The following is a 15,316-nucleotide window of genomic DNA, read 5'->3' as shown; positions in this document are numbered from 1 at the left end:
TGGTGAATACCTCTTTTTATTTCCATATTGTAACAGTTTCAATCTAGCCAGAAACAATCACTGTCCTAACAGGAATACAACAGCATGCAGGCCAAATATGCTAGTTCAGGAAATGAAAATAATTTAACAAAGTACACAGTCCTTGTGTTTCTCAAATTTTCCACAGAAGGCAATAAAGATGTCTCTTTTCCTGGCGTTCTTTGGACATGTCAGCTGAAAGAAAACAGTGGAAATGTCTGTATGGCAGAATGTGGATGTGAGTTTGATCTTTATTATACAGAGATCACTTAAATTCCTGGAGCCTCGAAGTTTCCTCTTGTGCAATGAAGTGTTAGGTGTGACAATTTTTACAATTTAGTATTTGCTGACATTTTTCAGCAGGTTAAAATGCATCCATGAATGTCACCCCCTTACAAGCTGAGATAAAAGGCCAGTGGTAATCTTGATTCACAAAATCTGTTGGTTTGCGAAAATTCGCTTTCCTGCAATTACGCTCGGTAAGAAAATCTGAAATTATTTCTCAACATGAATTGGATGTGCTGGAATTATTCAAGAACAAGGTAATTTGGCCCTGTTGGGATTAATGTAGATTCTTGTTGTCCTGTTGTTTGACAAATATCCTTTTTCAAATCGTCCCATTTTTTCAAAGTAAATTTCATCATCATAGTACCAGGTAGCAATCCACCATTTGCTGACTTGTGGTAAACTTCAGCATGTATTAAATTTGAAATGAATAAAAAATTCTGCAACTGCTGGTAGTATCCTGGTGGATATCTCTGAGCTCTGTTGGTCCAGTCAGCTTACATTTCTGCCAATAGCTCAGTGGTGATTGAGAAACTCAGGCCTCGTGGATATACGTCCATTTTTCTATGAACATTTATTTTATACTTTCAAAAGACGTGAGCGTCGCTGGCTCATCCAGCATTTTTATTACCCATCCATAATTTTCCTGGGAGGAGGTGAGTACCATCTTGAACCGCTGCACCCCATCTGGTGTAGGTACTGTCACAGTGCAGTTAGGGAGAGAGTTGCAGGATTTTTACCCAGCGACAGTGAAACAAAGGCAATATATTTCCAAGTCAGGATGGTGAGTGGCTTGGAGAACTTTCAGGTGGTGGTGGTCTCATATATCTGCTGGGGGAAGGAGTCTTGGTGAGTTGCTGCAGTGTGCCTTGTGGATGGTACATACTGCTGTCACTGTGGTGCAGGGAGCAGATGTTGGAGGTGGTGAATGGTGTTCAAATCAAGTAGGCTTCTGTGACCTGGGTGGTCTCAAGCTTCAAGAGTGTTGATGGAGCAGCAGCCATCGGCAGGGAAGAGGAAAATATTTTATCACTTCCTGTCTCGTGTCTTGCAGATGGTGGACAGTCAAGGGTTGAATTACTTGCCACTGAATTCCCAGCATCTGATCAGCTCTTGTAACCAGTGTTTACATTTTTCACTAATTCAAGGGATGTGGATGCTGGCCAGTATTTATTGCCCATCCCTAATTGTCCCCGAGAAGGAGGTGGTGAGCTGCCTTCTTGAACCGCTGCAGTCCATGTGGTGTAGATGGGCCTGCAGTGCTGTTTGGGAGGGAGCTCCAGGATTTTGACCCAGTTCCCATGCGTCTGCTGTCCTTGACCTTCTCGGTGGTTGCAGTCATGGGTTTGAAAGGTACCGAAAAGTATCGAAGGAGCCTTGCTGAGTTCCTGCAGTGAGTCTTGTAGACTGGACACACTGCTAACACTTGTGCTTCGGCAGTGGAGGGAGTGCATGTTTGTGGATGGTGTGCCAATCAAGTGAGTTACTTTGTCCTTGAAGGCATCAAGCTTCTCCAATGTTGTTGGGGCTGCACTCATTCAGGCAAGTGGAGAGTATTCCATCACACTCAAGACCTGTGTCTTGTAGATGATGGACAGGCTTTAGGAAGTCAGCAGGTGAGTTACTCGCTGCAGTCTCTGACCTGCTCGTGTAGCCACAATATTTAAATGAGCCAATCAAGTTGAGCTTCTGGTCAATGGTAACCCCCAAGATGTTGATAGGTGGGATTCAGGATGGTAATGCCATTAAATAACAAGGGACGATTGTTAGATTCTCTTTTAATGGAGATGTTAATAATTAATAACTTTTATTAATGTAACAAATCAGTGTACATTAACACTGCAATGAAGTTACCAAGAAAATCCCCCAGTCGCCACATTATGGGGGATTTTTTTCACACTGGGGGAGAAATCAGAATGTCCAATTCACCTAACAAGCAAGTCTTTTGGGACTTGTGGGAAATAACCGGAGCACCCGGAGGAAACCCACGCAAACACAGCGAAAACGTGCAGACTCCGCAAAGACAGTGACCTGAGCCGGGAATCAAACCCGGGTCGCTGGAACTGTGCAGCAACAGTGCTAACCGCTATGCTACTTTTCATTACCTGTCACTTAGAATCATGGAGTCCCTATAGTGCAGAAAGGGGCCATTTAGCCCCTTGCTCCAAGACTCTGGAATAACACTCCACCTAAGCCCACTTCCATGCCCTATACTAATAACCCCTTAATCTAACCTACAGATGCCTGAACACTAAGGGGCAAATAAGCATGGCAAATTCACCTAACCTTCATATCTTTGGACTGTGGGAGGAAACCAGAGCACCCAAAGGACACCCATGCAGGAATCGCGGAGGGGTGGGGGGGGGGGAGGGTGCTGCCAGTGGCTGCCGACCGGCGCAATTCCCACCTCCGCCAAGTCCCCGGCGCCGAAGAATTCGGCAGCCGGCGGGGTAGGATTCACGCTGGCCCCCTCCGGCGATTCTCCGACCCGGCCGGGGGGGGGGGGGGGGGGGGGGGGGGGTCCTGAGAATCCCGCCATGTGTGTTATATGCAGGGAAGTACTGGTACATGAGATTTGGATGCTAACTATGTCTTAGCTTGCAGACATCTTTTCAATTCCAAGTGAACTGAATCACAAATTGGAAGGGAAGCATGATGATTGCTTTCAGCACTGTGAAGATCAAGATGTTTTCCAAAAGTCATTGAAAGTTTGGCAAGTACAAGTACAAAGCCAAAACTACTAAATGTTCCCCACACTGCTGACACATCCAAGTAAAGTGTTAGCCAAGGAACTGTCAATAGACTAGCAAGCTTTATTCAGTCGCATCTGGCTAGGCTGATCAACAATTTTGTCACGACTTTCCAGAGGAGAAGTTTCAGATTTTGAAAGAGAAGATATGGGTGAAAATCCTTTTAGGTTTAAGATCCCAGACTTAATTAGTAACTCAGCATTAAGAGTCTGAACTCCTCACCTCACCTGTGACAGCACACTAAAAACATTCCACAAGCCCCGAGACGGTCAGCATTCTGGAGTCGTGTCTCCGAGGAATAGCCAGAGTTGAGTAAAACAAGCATTCTGTTGTTATTGCCCTACACCACAACCTTCACATGCGAGGTTGGATTTTCCGTCCTCACAAAGATGAATTTAGCACAAAGGAACTGGCTGAATTTTTCATCTGACATATGCATTGCCGTCTCTTACTGTGAATCTGATTGGAACGAGATTGTGAAGATGAAGCAAGCTCACCTGCCGCATTAAAGGTAAACAAAAAATGGTGTGTTGCGAAAGTTGGCTGATTGGCAAAAATGGGACCTGGGGAAAAGTTTGAAAAACACTGATCGAGATGGAACATCCACTCGGCACTTCGGGCTGAAGATTGTCGACGGAGATTAGCCGCCCATCTTATGACAGTGAATGCATCTCCTCCTCCTGGTGCAATTGGGAAGCTAATTAAGCCACAAAGGATCCAAGTGTAGAGATATATATGCGTCTCAGTTTCTCAATTATAAAATGGGCGGGGGTGGAGTTTAGCAGAGGGATGGCGGAAATCCACACTCAGTGGAGTGTCTCATTTGTGGGAATCTTAAGCAGGTGCAAGACCATCTCTAAACCTCTAGCTCCATAAATGCTTGATGTTGGGGAAATAAAATCTCACTCAAACTATGGCCTTTGGAACTGAAACATTAGTAACAAATGACTAAAATCTACTGTTTTGAACGTGCCAACCAGTCGTGAAGAGCATATTCATGGTCTCATGAGCTGATCTGTCCCATGAAGGCCAGGAAATTCAGCACCAGGAAAATGAGACATCTCTATTGTCTTATGAAAACCACATTTACATCATGATGAGAAAAACTGGTTCAAGTAATTTGTTAAATAATAATAAGATAGCATAGCTGACGTGTATGCTGTTGCAGTCCTGTTCGAATGATGAGGGTTGTGATTGTTGCTGGTTAGATTGAAACTGATGAGATATGCAAATATGCTTATGGAAATATAAAAAAAAGGCATGAACTATAAAACAAAAATGGTTTTACCAATGTGAAATTACAGGAATGCGTATAGTACAAAACCAAAAGGTCCTTAGTTTGATTTCTATCCTGTGTTATCCAAGCTGCTCTCAATCAGCTTGAACAGCTTTGGGCTGAGCTGGAGACAAAACATTAAAAAATGCATTCTTCCTCAATCAAACCTTGAAAACGAAATTGAGCTCATTGGTAAGACAAGCCATAGTCAAATATCATGCCGACACTGGTCTCGTGCCACATGCAAAAAAAAAAATATAATTGAGCGAGTTACGTGAGCGTTGCTTGCAGCTGGAACTGTACTACGGCCGTAGTTCATGTCTCCAGGATACAGGAAAATAGGAACATTTAGAAAAGAATCCTACGACTATCCACACCCATACTGTTATGTGTAATCCTCTTGCTACTACCAAGGGAGTTAATCAGTGCTTTAGTTGCCGATATTTACATCCATAATATTGCCGATCAACATTGGACAGAATGGAATCCCAAAGCAAGTTCAGATTTTCAGGCTCCTGCTATTTGATATCCCTCAATGCGCTGTGCAGCTACATATTGAGAAACTGTTATCCAATAGGTTGACTTTCAGAAATTGGACATTTTAAGCAACTACAATAGCTTTTCATATGCTTCAGCAGCAGAGACATTACCAAGCATGTGATTTATCCATGTACTATTCAAATTAACAGCTTTGTCCTTTGGTGTAAAGAAAGGCTATATAACCAGCAGCAACTGCTGAAGGGGATTAATCCTTTGGAGAGTCCTGTATTCTAAGAACACACTTTGGGGGTGAGAATCCCCATAGGGATTCTATGGAAGCAGTTAAAGAAATACTGCCATAATACTTAAAAGAATGGTACAACCGGATACTTGTTAACAAAGCACTGTTTTGAACATGAAAGTTTTCTTCTATTGTATAGAATTCCAAATCAATTATTGCTCTCAACTATTACATATACTTCATCAGTTTAATTTTTCCTAAACCATTTAGAAAGATACATGAGCCCCCAGATTTTTCAGTGAGCAATCACGGTAGAAGAGGCTCACGAGGTCTTCATGAGATGAATCAATTCAACCTAATATTTTGTTCCTTTCAAAAAGGTGGACACCAGGTTCATGTAATAATTCAGATGGACAAATATTATTTCCTATCTTTGTTCAGCCACTTCCGTTGCAGTGGCCAAGACCTGGATGTATATTGCCATGTCTCCATTGTCACTGAGTAATTGTGGAACTGTCCATCTGACAGCATTTTGAGATCAGCAGTTCAGGGAGAGTGCCCACCTTCTTGTAGTATTTGTTTACAAACCCAGGACACAATGTTCACAGCTTTGAAGCATATCAACATGCCATCTGCACGTGCTACCGCCGTGACAACAAAACAAGTGCTACCCCTCATGTCATTTTTGCCGAGGAAATGTCTAAAATGAATCCACTGCAAAGGACAGACAGTACCTTCGATCTTCTTTGTACCATTCAAAATCTGGTGGTGGAACGGCAGCAGCTTCACACTGGAGGATTCCCTCCCGTCCAACTGCTACCCCGACATTCTTTGTATCAGGTATGAATGGAGGGTCTGTCAAACCAAAACAAAAATGATAAATCCATTAATATTGTTTTGTAATAGCAACTGATCAGCAATGACTTCATATCAGAAAACAAAGGTGGCTCAGAGAATCTACTTTTGCTACCAGCACAGCACGTAGATTGCTAACATGTTATTTGAATGCCAATGTGCCAGACATGGTCTTTAATAAAGATTTCCAACAATCAAGAGGAAAGTTAATTAATGTTTCAATTAGTGGTCAAGACAGAAAAAACATCTCTTCTGGAGTCAGTTAATGGTAAACTGTCAGTCCTGCTGCCATCAAAACCAAGAAATATAAATACCTTGACTTCCCTTGTTCTAGGGTCGGTGCTGTACACATTTATTTATTTTTTGTATCCTGTCAGCCATTGTGTTCTATTCACTACATCTGATGTACCAGGAAACTGGAGCTAATATACTACAGGCAGGATTTGCCGGCTCTTCATGCCAGTGGGATCTTCCGCCGAAAGGAACCCCATCCTGCTCCCACGCACGCCTCCCATCCCTCCACCCCACCCAGGAATGGCACAGGCGAGACGTGTGAAATGTCATACGGACATCGGCGGAACCAGTAGATTCGGCCCGTGGCGAGACGGGCCCCACTGCCAGAAAAGCAAACAGGCATGGCGGGGAGGGGGACCCCGCTCTACATGTTATATCATCATGACTGCATTGTATTAAAGCTGCCAATGAAAATGGTTGGTTGAAACAGAGACTTATTTCAGCTGAATAATGCCCCATGCACGTGAAGAGCATGGGTTCGATAATGCCCCGTCCAGTCATCTGGAGTGTGCGGTCAGGTGAGAAAGTGAAAGTAGCAGATATGGTCCAATGAGGTACTCTTCTCTGAAATGCTGAAGGACACTTTTGAGAAGTGTAAGCGCAGTTTTTGTATTGATTATTCTGAAAAGCTGAGGTATTAATTCCTTGAAACCCAGCATTAGCTTTCCATCGATGATGGCAGGACAATTTTAAGGTTCGCGGCAGCTGGCAAGCAATAAAATGATAGAACAACCAAAATTCATTATGGATACTTAGCTCAATTTGAAATTGAGATTCAGTGGCTAGAAACCACCATCAGTGACGTGATCTACGAAGTCTGCTCTGAAGTTCCATATGCTATTTTCACCAAGGTGTCTTTTAGTTTTTTTTTAAAAGGGCAAACCATTCAAATGACAGAGAAAGGAACTTGCAATTCATATTTCAATATGCTGCTCTCCAAAGCATTGCGGTCATAATATTTTACTGAGCACATGGTTAACATAGACCGAACTTCCCAATGTTCTATATAGTGCAAGTGTTTTCAGTAAATGTTTTTCTCCCATACAATATATTTCAACATATTGAATAAATTATATAGGTTTTCCTTATGAACCTTCCCTTTCCTCCAAGTTTTGATTGCCTTTGTGTTGATCCCGGCAATAAAATTGGTGCTGAGGAAGATTATCAGAACATTGCCCTGTACTTTTGAAGTCTGCATTTCAATCCCTTTTTCGTGCAACAGTCTGACCAGAGGTGAAGCGCGTTCAGGATATCTCACACAATTGGATAAGCAAAAACAAGGTGGACGGCTATAGTTTTCTTTTGCAACATGCCTCAGCATTATTTGCCTGCACTTGCTCTGACCTTGTAGAGATTATGAAAATATCTGGTATGAGCCACCAGCTGTTGCCCAGTGATGCTTCTGGACTTATTGCTTCTGAACACATTCAATTTTGTGTAGAACCAGCATGCAATTAAATCTTTGCAAATATGTCAAGTGCCAAATATTTTGCAACTTGTTTTCTTTAGATCGATGGAAATTTCAAAATGAATTACGTCCCAAAGATCAGCAAGTGAAATCTCTGCTGGCGTGCTTCTCCTTTCCACCGGCAGCGCACCCCCCGTCTGCGGCTTTCCCGGTGGCGTGGGGTGGCCACGATGGAAATAGCATTGGTCAGCAATGGGAAATGAGACTCCTGCTGCCAGCAGCAAATGGAGAATCCCGCTGCTGGTGTCGGCCCACCACCGAGCAGCGTACAGCTGGGGAGACACCAGGGGCTGGATTCACTGTTTTTGAGCCTAACTGCAGAGGACCTGTGGCATTTTACACCAAAGAAATCAGCGCCGGTCACTCACCGATCCTGCGACTGGTGAGGGGCCAACAGCCGCGTAAAACTCCCAGCTTCCACAACAAAAACGGCTGGTGAATGGCCGAGTCCGTGGCCGCGCATGCACACAGCAACAGCCTACAGCGGTCGTGCTGTAAAACATGGCGGCGGTCGTGCACGGACCCCCCTGGCCACCTCTTGGTCACCCCCTCACCAGTCCCCTCAGCCCTCTTGGAAGCCCCCCAGCCAACAGCACGGCTCCTGCCTGACTGTGGCGGTGCTGGACACAGTCCGCAGCCGCCACGCCGGGTTCCCGACCGCTGAGACCATACGTCAACCATGCTCATCGGGAACTCAGCCCATCGGGCCTTCAGCTGGCACGCTGACAGTGCCCCAACGACATGCAGCATGCAACGTGATGATGCCATTTCGACGGGGGCGGAGGATACCTGCGTCAAACAAGCGCCGCCCTCTATTTCGATCGGGCAAAGGAAGGGATCCTCTGCCCGATCGCCAATTACAAAATCGACATCGGGGAATAGTGAATCCCGCCCCAGATCTAATTTCAAAAAGGTTTTTGTTCCAAGTAATTGACCTTCTTTATAGCAATCTGTTAAAACTCCAAACAACTTTAGAAAAAGACTTTACATTCAAAGAGGGTAAATGGCAACCTAAGCATATAGTAAATTAAAATATTTTTTTTCCTTGATGGCCGCAATGTGGTGCTGAATTACTTTCAATCATTTTTTGCCTCAATGCAAATCTAAAAATTTTCTCTGGAAATCATATTCCAGACTCTGGAAAGTTCTGTTTGAGGTGGTCCTCAAAGGGCAGTCTACTCCTTTAGGCTTTGGTATTGCAAAGGAAAGAAGAGAATTTGTTTGAAGCTCAAAAGCATTTGTGCTATTCTTAATGAATACTGATGCCTTGTTGGTGCACAGCGATTACTGAAAAGGAATGCAAGCCATGCTCTTCAAAAACACTCAAAAACTTATCGAATAGCTTGAATTTCCAAGTGAGCTTCCTTATTCTAAATTTTGATCATATTATTTACAAACACATGAATTAGGCGCAGGTGTAGGTGCTGGGGCCCCTTGAGCCTGCTCCATCATTCAATAGGGTGGCCCCAGATTCTCCCATGAAAGAAAACATCCACAAGACTCCACAAGATCGTATATGGTTCAATCAAGCTGGCTCTTACTCTTCTAAACTCAAGCGGATACAGGCTTAGCCTGTCCAACAATTCATCACAAGATGACCCATCTAATCCAGGAAACCTTCTCTCAACCGCTCCCATGTCCGAAATATGGAGACCAATACTTTGCTGTATAACTGAAGCAAACCCTCCTCCTTCCTTTTGTATTCAATTCCCCTCACAATAAATGGTAACATTCTATCAGCTTTCCTAATTGCTTGCTCTACATGCATACTGGCCTCTTGCACTCGGTTACCTACCCTCCAAGTAATCTTGAAATTGGAAATGCAAACTAAGTTCTTTTTCTGGGCCAATAGTATTGCAAAGGAAACAATTGAGTCAATTGCTTGAGTTCGTATCATTGTCAGCGCAAACATAGAAAATATCCATTTAGGTGTTTTCTTACAATATCTGGTATTAAATGGTTAAAAAGTATGTGGTAAGATATATAGGATAATTAAGATAGGATTTTGGTGTTTTTTTTTTGCTCAAATATATCACAACTAATCAGCATCGTAGTTCAAGATAATAGTGGAGGAAGGCGTGTGAATTCTACATTTTATGGGCAAATGTTTATCTTCACTTCTTGCTTCACTGAAATTCGAGGAGGGCCAAATTGGAAATTTAGATTTTTTTCCAATTGGGCCAGCTCAATGAAGCTGAACTTCAGGGAATACGAGATAAAAAAAGAAATCAGCGTTGACTGCTTGAAGATCTGAGCTTGTTGCAATGACTCTTCTAATGCAGCACCATTAAAAAGATAAGAGTCCTGAGTGATTGAACAGACTACTGTAATCACCATCAGAAACTCCTAATGAGTTTGCTTTTTTAATGAAGTAGCATGGTTAAAAAGGTCATGTCGATAAAGAATTAAAAGAGAAGCTGTAAGCTTTATAATCAGCGTTCTTCTGCTCCAAACACAAATGTAATCAGGCTCCATATGCCGGCATTTAGCCTTGCTGCTTTAGAACTGTTAATTCATTTGTTGTCACCATAGTCCTACTGGGGTCATTAGCATAGTGTTAGACCAGAAGACCAGAAGACATAGGAGCAGAATTAGGCCATTCAACCCATCGAGTCTGCTCCGGCATTCAATCATGGCTGATATGTTTCTCCTCCCCATTCTCCTGCCTTCTCCCCATTCTCCCCCCTAGTGAAGGCGGTGGTGTAGTGGTATTGTGACTGGACTGGTAAACTAGAGTCAGAGTAATGCTCTGGGGATCCAGGTTCAAACCCTGCCATTGCAGATGGTGAAATTAGAACATAGAACAGTACAGCACAGAACAGGCCCTTCAGCCCTCGATGTTGTGCCGAGCAATGATCACCCTACTCAAACCCACGTATCCACCCTATACCCGTAACCCAACAATCCCCCCATTAACCTTACTTTTTAGGACACTACGGGCAATTTAGCATGGCCAATCCACCTAACCCGCACATCTTTGGACTGTGGGAGGAAACCAGAGCACCCGGAGGAAACCCACGCACACACGGGGAGGACGTGCAGACTCCACACAGACAGTGACCCAGCCGGGAATCGAACCTGGGACCCTGGAGCTGTGAAGCATTTACGCTAACCACCATGCTACCGTGCTGCCCATTGAAATCAATTTTTTTAAAAATACGTAATTAAAAGTCTCATGATGACCATAAAACCCAATTATCTTAAAAACCCATCTGGTTCACTAATGTCCTTGAGGGACGGAAATCTGCTGTCCTTACCTGGTCTGACCTACAGATGTCTCCAGATCCACAGAACATAAGAACTAGGAGCAGGAGTAGGCCATCTGGCCCCTCGAGCCTGCTCCACCATTCAATGAGATCATGGCTGATCTTTTGTGGACTCAGCTCCACTTTCCGGCCCGAACACCATAACCCTTAATCCCTTTATTCTTCAAAAAACTATCTATCTTTACATTAAAAACATTTAATGAAGGAGCCTCAACTGCTTCACTGGACAAGGAATTCCATAGATTCACAACCCTTTGGGTGAAGAAGTTCCTCCTAAACTCAGTCCTAAATCTACTTCCCCTTATTTTGAGGCTATGCCCCCTAGTTCTGCTTTCACCTGCCAGTGGAAACAACCTGCCCGCATCTATCCTATCTATTTCCTTCATAATTTTATATGTTTCTATAAGATCCCCCCTCATCCTACTAAATTCCAACGAGTACAGTCCCAGTCTACTCAACCTCTCCTCGTAATCCAACTCTTCAGCTCTGGGATTAACCTAGTGAATCTCCTCTGCACACCCTCCAGTGCCAGTACGTCCTTTCTCAAGTAAGGAGACCAAAACTGAACACAATACTCCACAGCAATGTGGTAGACTCTTAACTGCCCACATTAAGGTAATAAATGCTGGCACAGCCTGTGATGCCCACATCCCATGAATTATTTTTTTAAAATCAAGAACCTATCCATCTCTGTCTTAAAGACACCCAGTTATTTGGCCTCCACAGCCTTCTGTGGCAAAATGTTCCACAAATTCATCACCCTCTGGCTGAAGAAATTCCTCCTGATACCAGTTTTAAAGGATCATCCCTTCAGTCTGAGGCTGTGCCCTCGGTTTCTAGTTTTTCCGACTAATGGAAACATCCTCTCCACGTCTACTCTATCCAGGCCTCTCAGTATCCTGTAAGTTTTAATAAGATCCCCGCTCATCCATCTAAACTCTGAGTACAGACCCAGAGTCCTCAACCGCTCTGGCTTCCTTCAAGCCTCCCTCAGTCCACGTCTCAATGATATCCACCCATCCGATTTTCCCCCCTCCTCTTCAATTTTACTCGCAATTTCTCCTTCAATTGTTTCCAGGACAAGGTCTTTGTTTCTAATGTCTGTACCTGACTCTCTTTCTCACTCTAACTCTCCATCACAACCCGTATGATCCCAAAAATTTAACGCTCCACTCAGTTGTCTTTCTGCTCATGATTGGGAATGTAGGTTATAAAAATCAGGTGCACTTCTCATTCAGCATTATCTGAGACGACCTGATGATTCAACATGATGTCTTCTACAGTAGTCAATAAGGAAAGCAATGAAGGGCCTAATCAATCAACAAATTAAATTGAAATAATTATTGCCCTTTCTGAATCCTTGACTGGTTAATATCTTGAACAGAATACATGTTTTCTCCTTTCGTAGCACAACATGGAGAATGGGAAGAAACAGTAAATGTAGATAGTCTGCAAGAAGATCTAATTTGAATAATATTCTTTGGAAAACTAGTTAATAAATGTGTGGTGCTTTGAACAATGACATGCAAGTTCATACTCCTTACGTAGGAAACAATGGGTTTATTTCATGTGGGCATCGGCTTTTACAGGCCACAATGCACATTTTGACTCGCACCTTGGACAACAGCTGATGTGGCCTGGCTAAGAACCAACTGTCTGCCTGTCAAACGGAAATATTCCCACACAGAAATCTGGAGCGGAATCAATCTTGAGACAAAAGAGATGAAAATTCCAGTAACCTATGAACTGCTAGACATTTGGGGTCAGTATATTTTCAAAGCAAAAAAATAAAAAGAGGGCAAAAGGTGAAATTCTCCCATGTCCCCCACCGAGAGGGACAACGGCAGGTGGTGGGAGTGGAGATTTTGACAGTTTAATGCTAGTGTGAATTCCTCGCAGGATCTTCTACTTGTACCTGCTATGGCGGATCTGGAAACCATCTAGAGACCATCGTGAAACTGATGGGATGCAGATGAAGGCCCGACCACCCCCCGCTATGGGACTTAGTACCAGATGGTAGAACTCCACCCGTTATCTTTGTTATGGGCAACACGGCAACACTGCTGCCTCACGGCGTCGAGGTCCCAGGTTTGATCCCAGTTCTGGGTCACTGTCCGTGTGGAGTTTGCACATTCTCCCCGTTTTTGCATGGGTTTCGCCCCCAAAACCCAAAGATGTGCAGGGGCGGTGGATTGGACACGCTAAATTGCCCCTTAATTGGAAAACATTAATTGGGTACTCTAAATTTATATTTTAAAAAATATTTCTTCAGGTATTTGTTGAAGACTTAGGAGTCCTGCAAATTAGCAATATTAATTGGGAAGCACGGTAGCACAAGTGATTAGCACTGTGGCTTCACAGCGCCAGGGTGTCAGGTTTGACTCCCTGCTTGGTCACTGTCTGCGCGGAGTCTGCACGTTCTCCCTGTGTCTGCGTGGTGCAGCCACCAAAGTTGGCCACTTCCCGACCCAAAATGGCGATTTACAAGGCACGCAAGGAAAATTGGACACTTTAAGAAAGACAAGCAGGTTGCAGAATCTCCCTGTGTATTCTGTCTGCAAAGAAAGAAGACAGCACCGAAACCAGTAGTTTGCATATTAATGAGCGATCCCGGGAACAATGGATACAACGATTAGCTACATTTGGGACATTCTATAGCAGGTCAGACTTCTTGGCGCCAAAGGGAGTCTGAAACAAAGGAGACAAACAAGCCAGGGAGAACCGCCCAGTGATCGAGAAACGGCCCCAGTATTGGGGAATTCAAACCAATCGGTTGGTATGGGATCCAATCGATTGAAAGTACGCTCGGGGTCTGCCGAAAAGGGCGTGAAGCCCTTGGGACCTATAAAAGACAGGTCCCGAGTTCAGTTCACTCTCTTAGCCGGCCCCCTCAGCATAACATCTCAGCAGCTCTCGACGAACTTGACCGTAAGGAGGAGAGACCTGGCCAATTGCTGCACCATCATGTAAGTGTCCATTCAACGCACGCTACGAGATAGACGCTCCTGACCCCTTAGTCCATACCAGCTGGAAGCCTGCAGATCCAGCACAGAGCAAGAGGCCACTGTTCCCTGATCCGGCGGGTTCCCTTATCCAGATAAGTATTGGCCTGTTAGTGGTTGGAATAGCCTAGTCCTTTAGTACTATATGCATGAGTAGCGATTAACTGTGTATTAATAAACGTGTCTTGATTTGAACCTTACTCATTGGTGTATTGAGTCATTGATCAGAACATGAGCTTGAACCTCGTGGTGGTACCATAAAGATACCTGGCGACTCTAGAGCTAAGTAATAAAACAGAGCCAATTGAGTGTAAAGCGCACTCACCAGAACGAGCAACAGTGGGCTTCCTCCGGCTGCTCTGGTTTCCTCCCACAGTCCAAAGACGTGAAGGTTAGGTGGATTGGCCATGATAAATTGCCCTTAGTGACCAAAAAGGTTAGGAGGGGGTTATTGCGTTACGGGGATAGGGTGGAAGTGAGGGCTTAAGTGGATTGGTGCAGACGCAATGGGCCGAATGGCATCATTTTGCACTGTATGTTCTATGTACCATGTACTATGTAATCGAATGATATTTTGGAGACGAGAATAAAATTTAAAAAAAGACTATCTGGACTATATTCTGTATTTAGTTCAATTAGTGGTGCCCGTTCCGGCTTTACAATTACATTTTAGCATTAATCGTATTACTGCTTGCGAGTTCTGAAGCCCCAGAAGGATTTTGGTATGTTGAATTTGTTTCAGAGCAAGTTCCAGAAGAGACTCTGCTGATGTACCATATTTTCACCATAGACGTCAAAATATTCTGCAATTAAAAAAGAGATGAAGAACAGGAATTTCCCGCCAGTGGTAGAAATCTGAGGTGGGGACTGTTTCTGGGTCTGAATCCATTTTGGGGAGGGAAGGGTGGAAAGAGTCACTCATTGGGATTTTCTATGGGGTTGCCTCCATAACTGACCTGGAGACAGGACTGCTGTCCTATTATGGATAGTGGGAGACCAGTGGGGGGCTTCAATGAAGGGCAAGTAAGGTAGAGGATGCTTCCAGATTTCAAATTTTGTCCAATGTTTTAAAATCTCAGCTTAGAAGCCTTGCAGCCAGATGAGCAATGTGGATATGGGCATCAGGGCAGCAAGTGGAGCAATGGGTTTGGGAAGAGTGCTCTTTCTGAGGGTCTATGCAGATTTGATGGACCAAATAGCCTCATTCTGCACCACAGTTATTTGATGGATCAAACAAACTTTGAAACACGATCAAAGTGAATATAGTCCACACGTTACTTTTAAAGGCAAGAGCCTCTCAGCATTTTCTCCAGAATAAGGTGACCAGATTTTCCAAAAGCCTAAAGCAGGACATATTGTGAAGTTAGGGCTCCATGATGAT

The 15,316-nt window shown here is 44.0% G+C and overlaps 1 protein-coding gene across 5 annotated transcripts in view; it reads right to left on the bottom strand.

Annotated features, from left to right (window-relative positions):
* Positions 1-15,316, bottom strand: part of LOC119954114 (opioid-binding protein/cell adhesion molecule-like) — a 1,170,645-nt gene that overhangs the window by 68,993 nt on the left and 1,086,336 nt on the right. For all 5 annotated transcript variants that reach the window (XM_038779012.1, XM_038779011.1, XM_038779013.1 and 2 more), the window contains one exon: positions 5,785-5,905. In XM_038779012.1, the coding sequence (XP_038634940.1) occupies positions 5,785-5,905 (121 nt within the window). The remainder of the gene's footprint in view (positions 1-5,784; positions 5,906-15,316) is intronic.

The sequence above is a fragment of the Scyliorhinus canicula genome, chromosome 19 (assembly GCF_902713615.1).
Source record: "Scyliorhinus canicula chromosome 19, sScyCan1.1, whole genome shotgun sequence".
NCBI lineage: Eukaryota > Metazoa > Chordata > Chondrichthyes > Carcharhiniformes > Scyliorhinidae > Scyliorhinus > Scyliorhinus canicula.
Note: the sequence above shows the minus strand (reverse complement) of the source record. Positions and strands in the feature narration are given on the sequence as shown.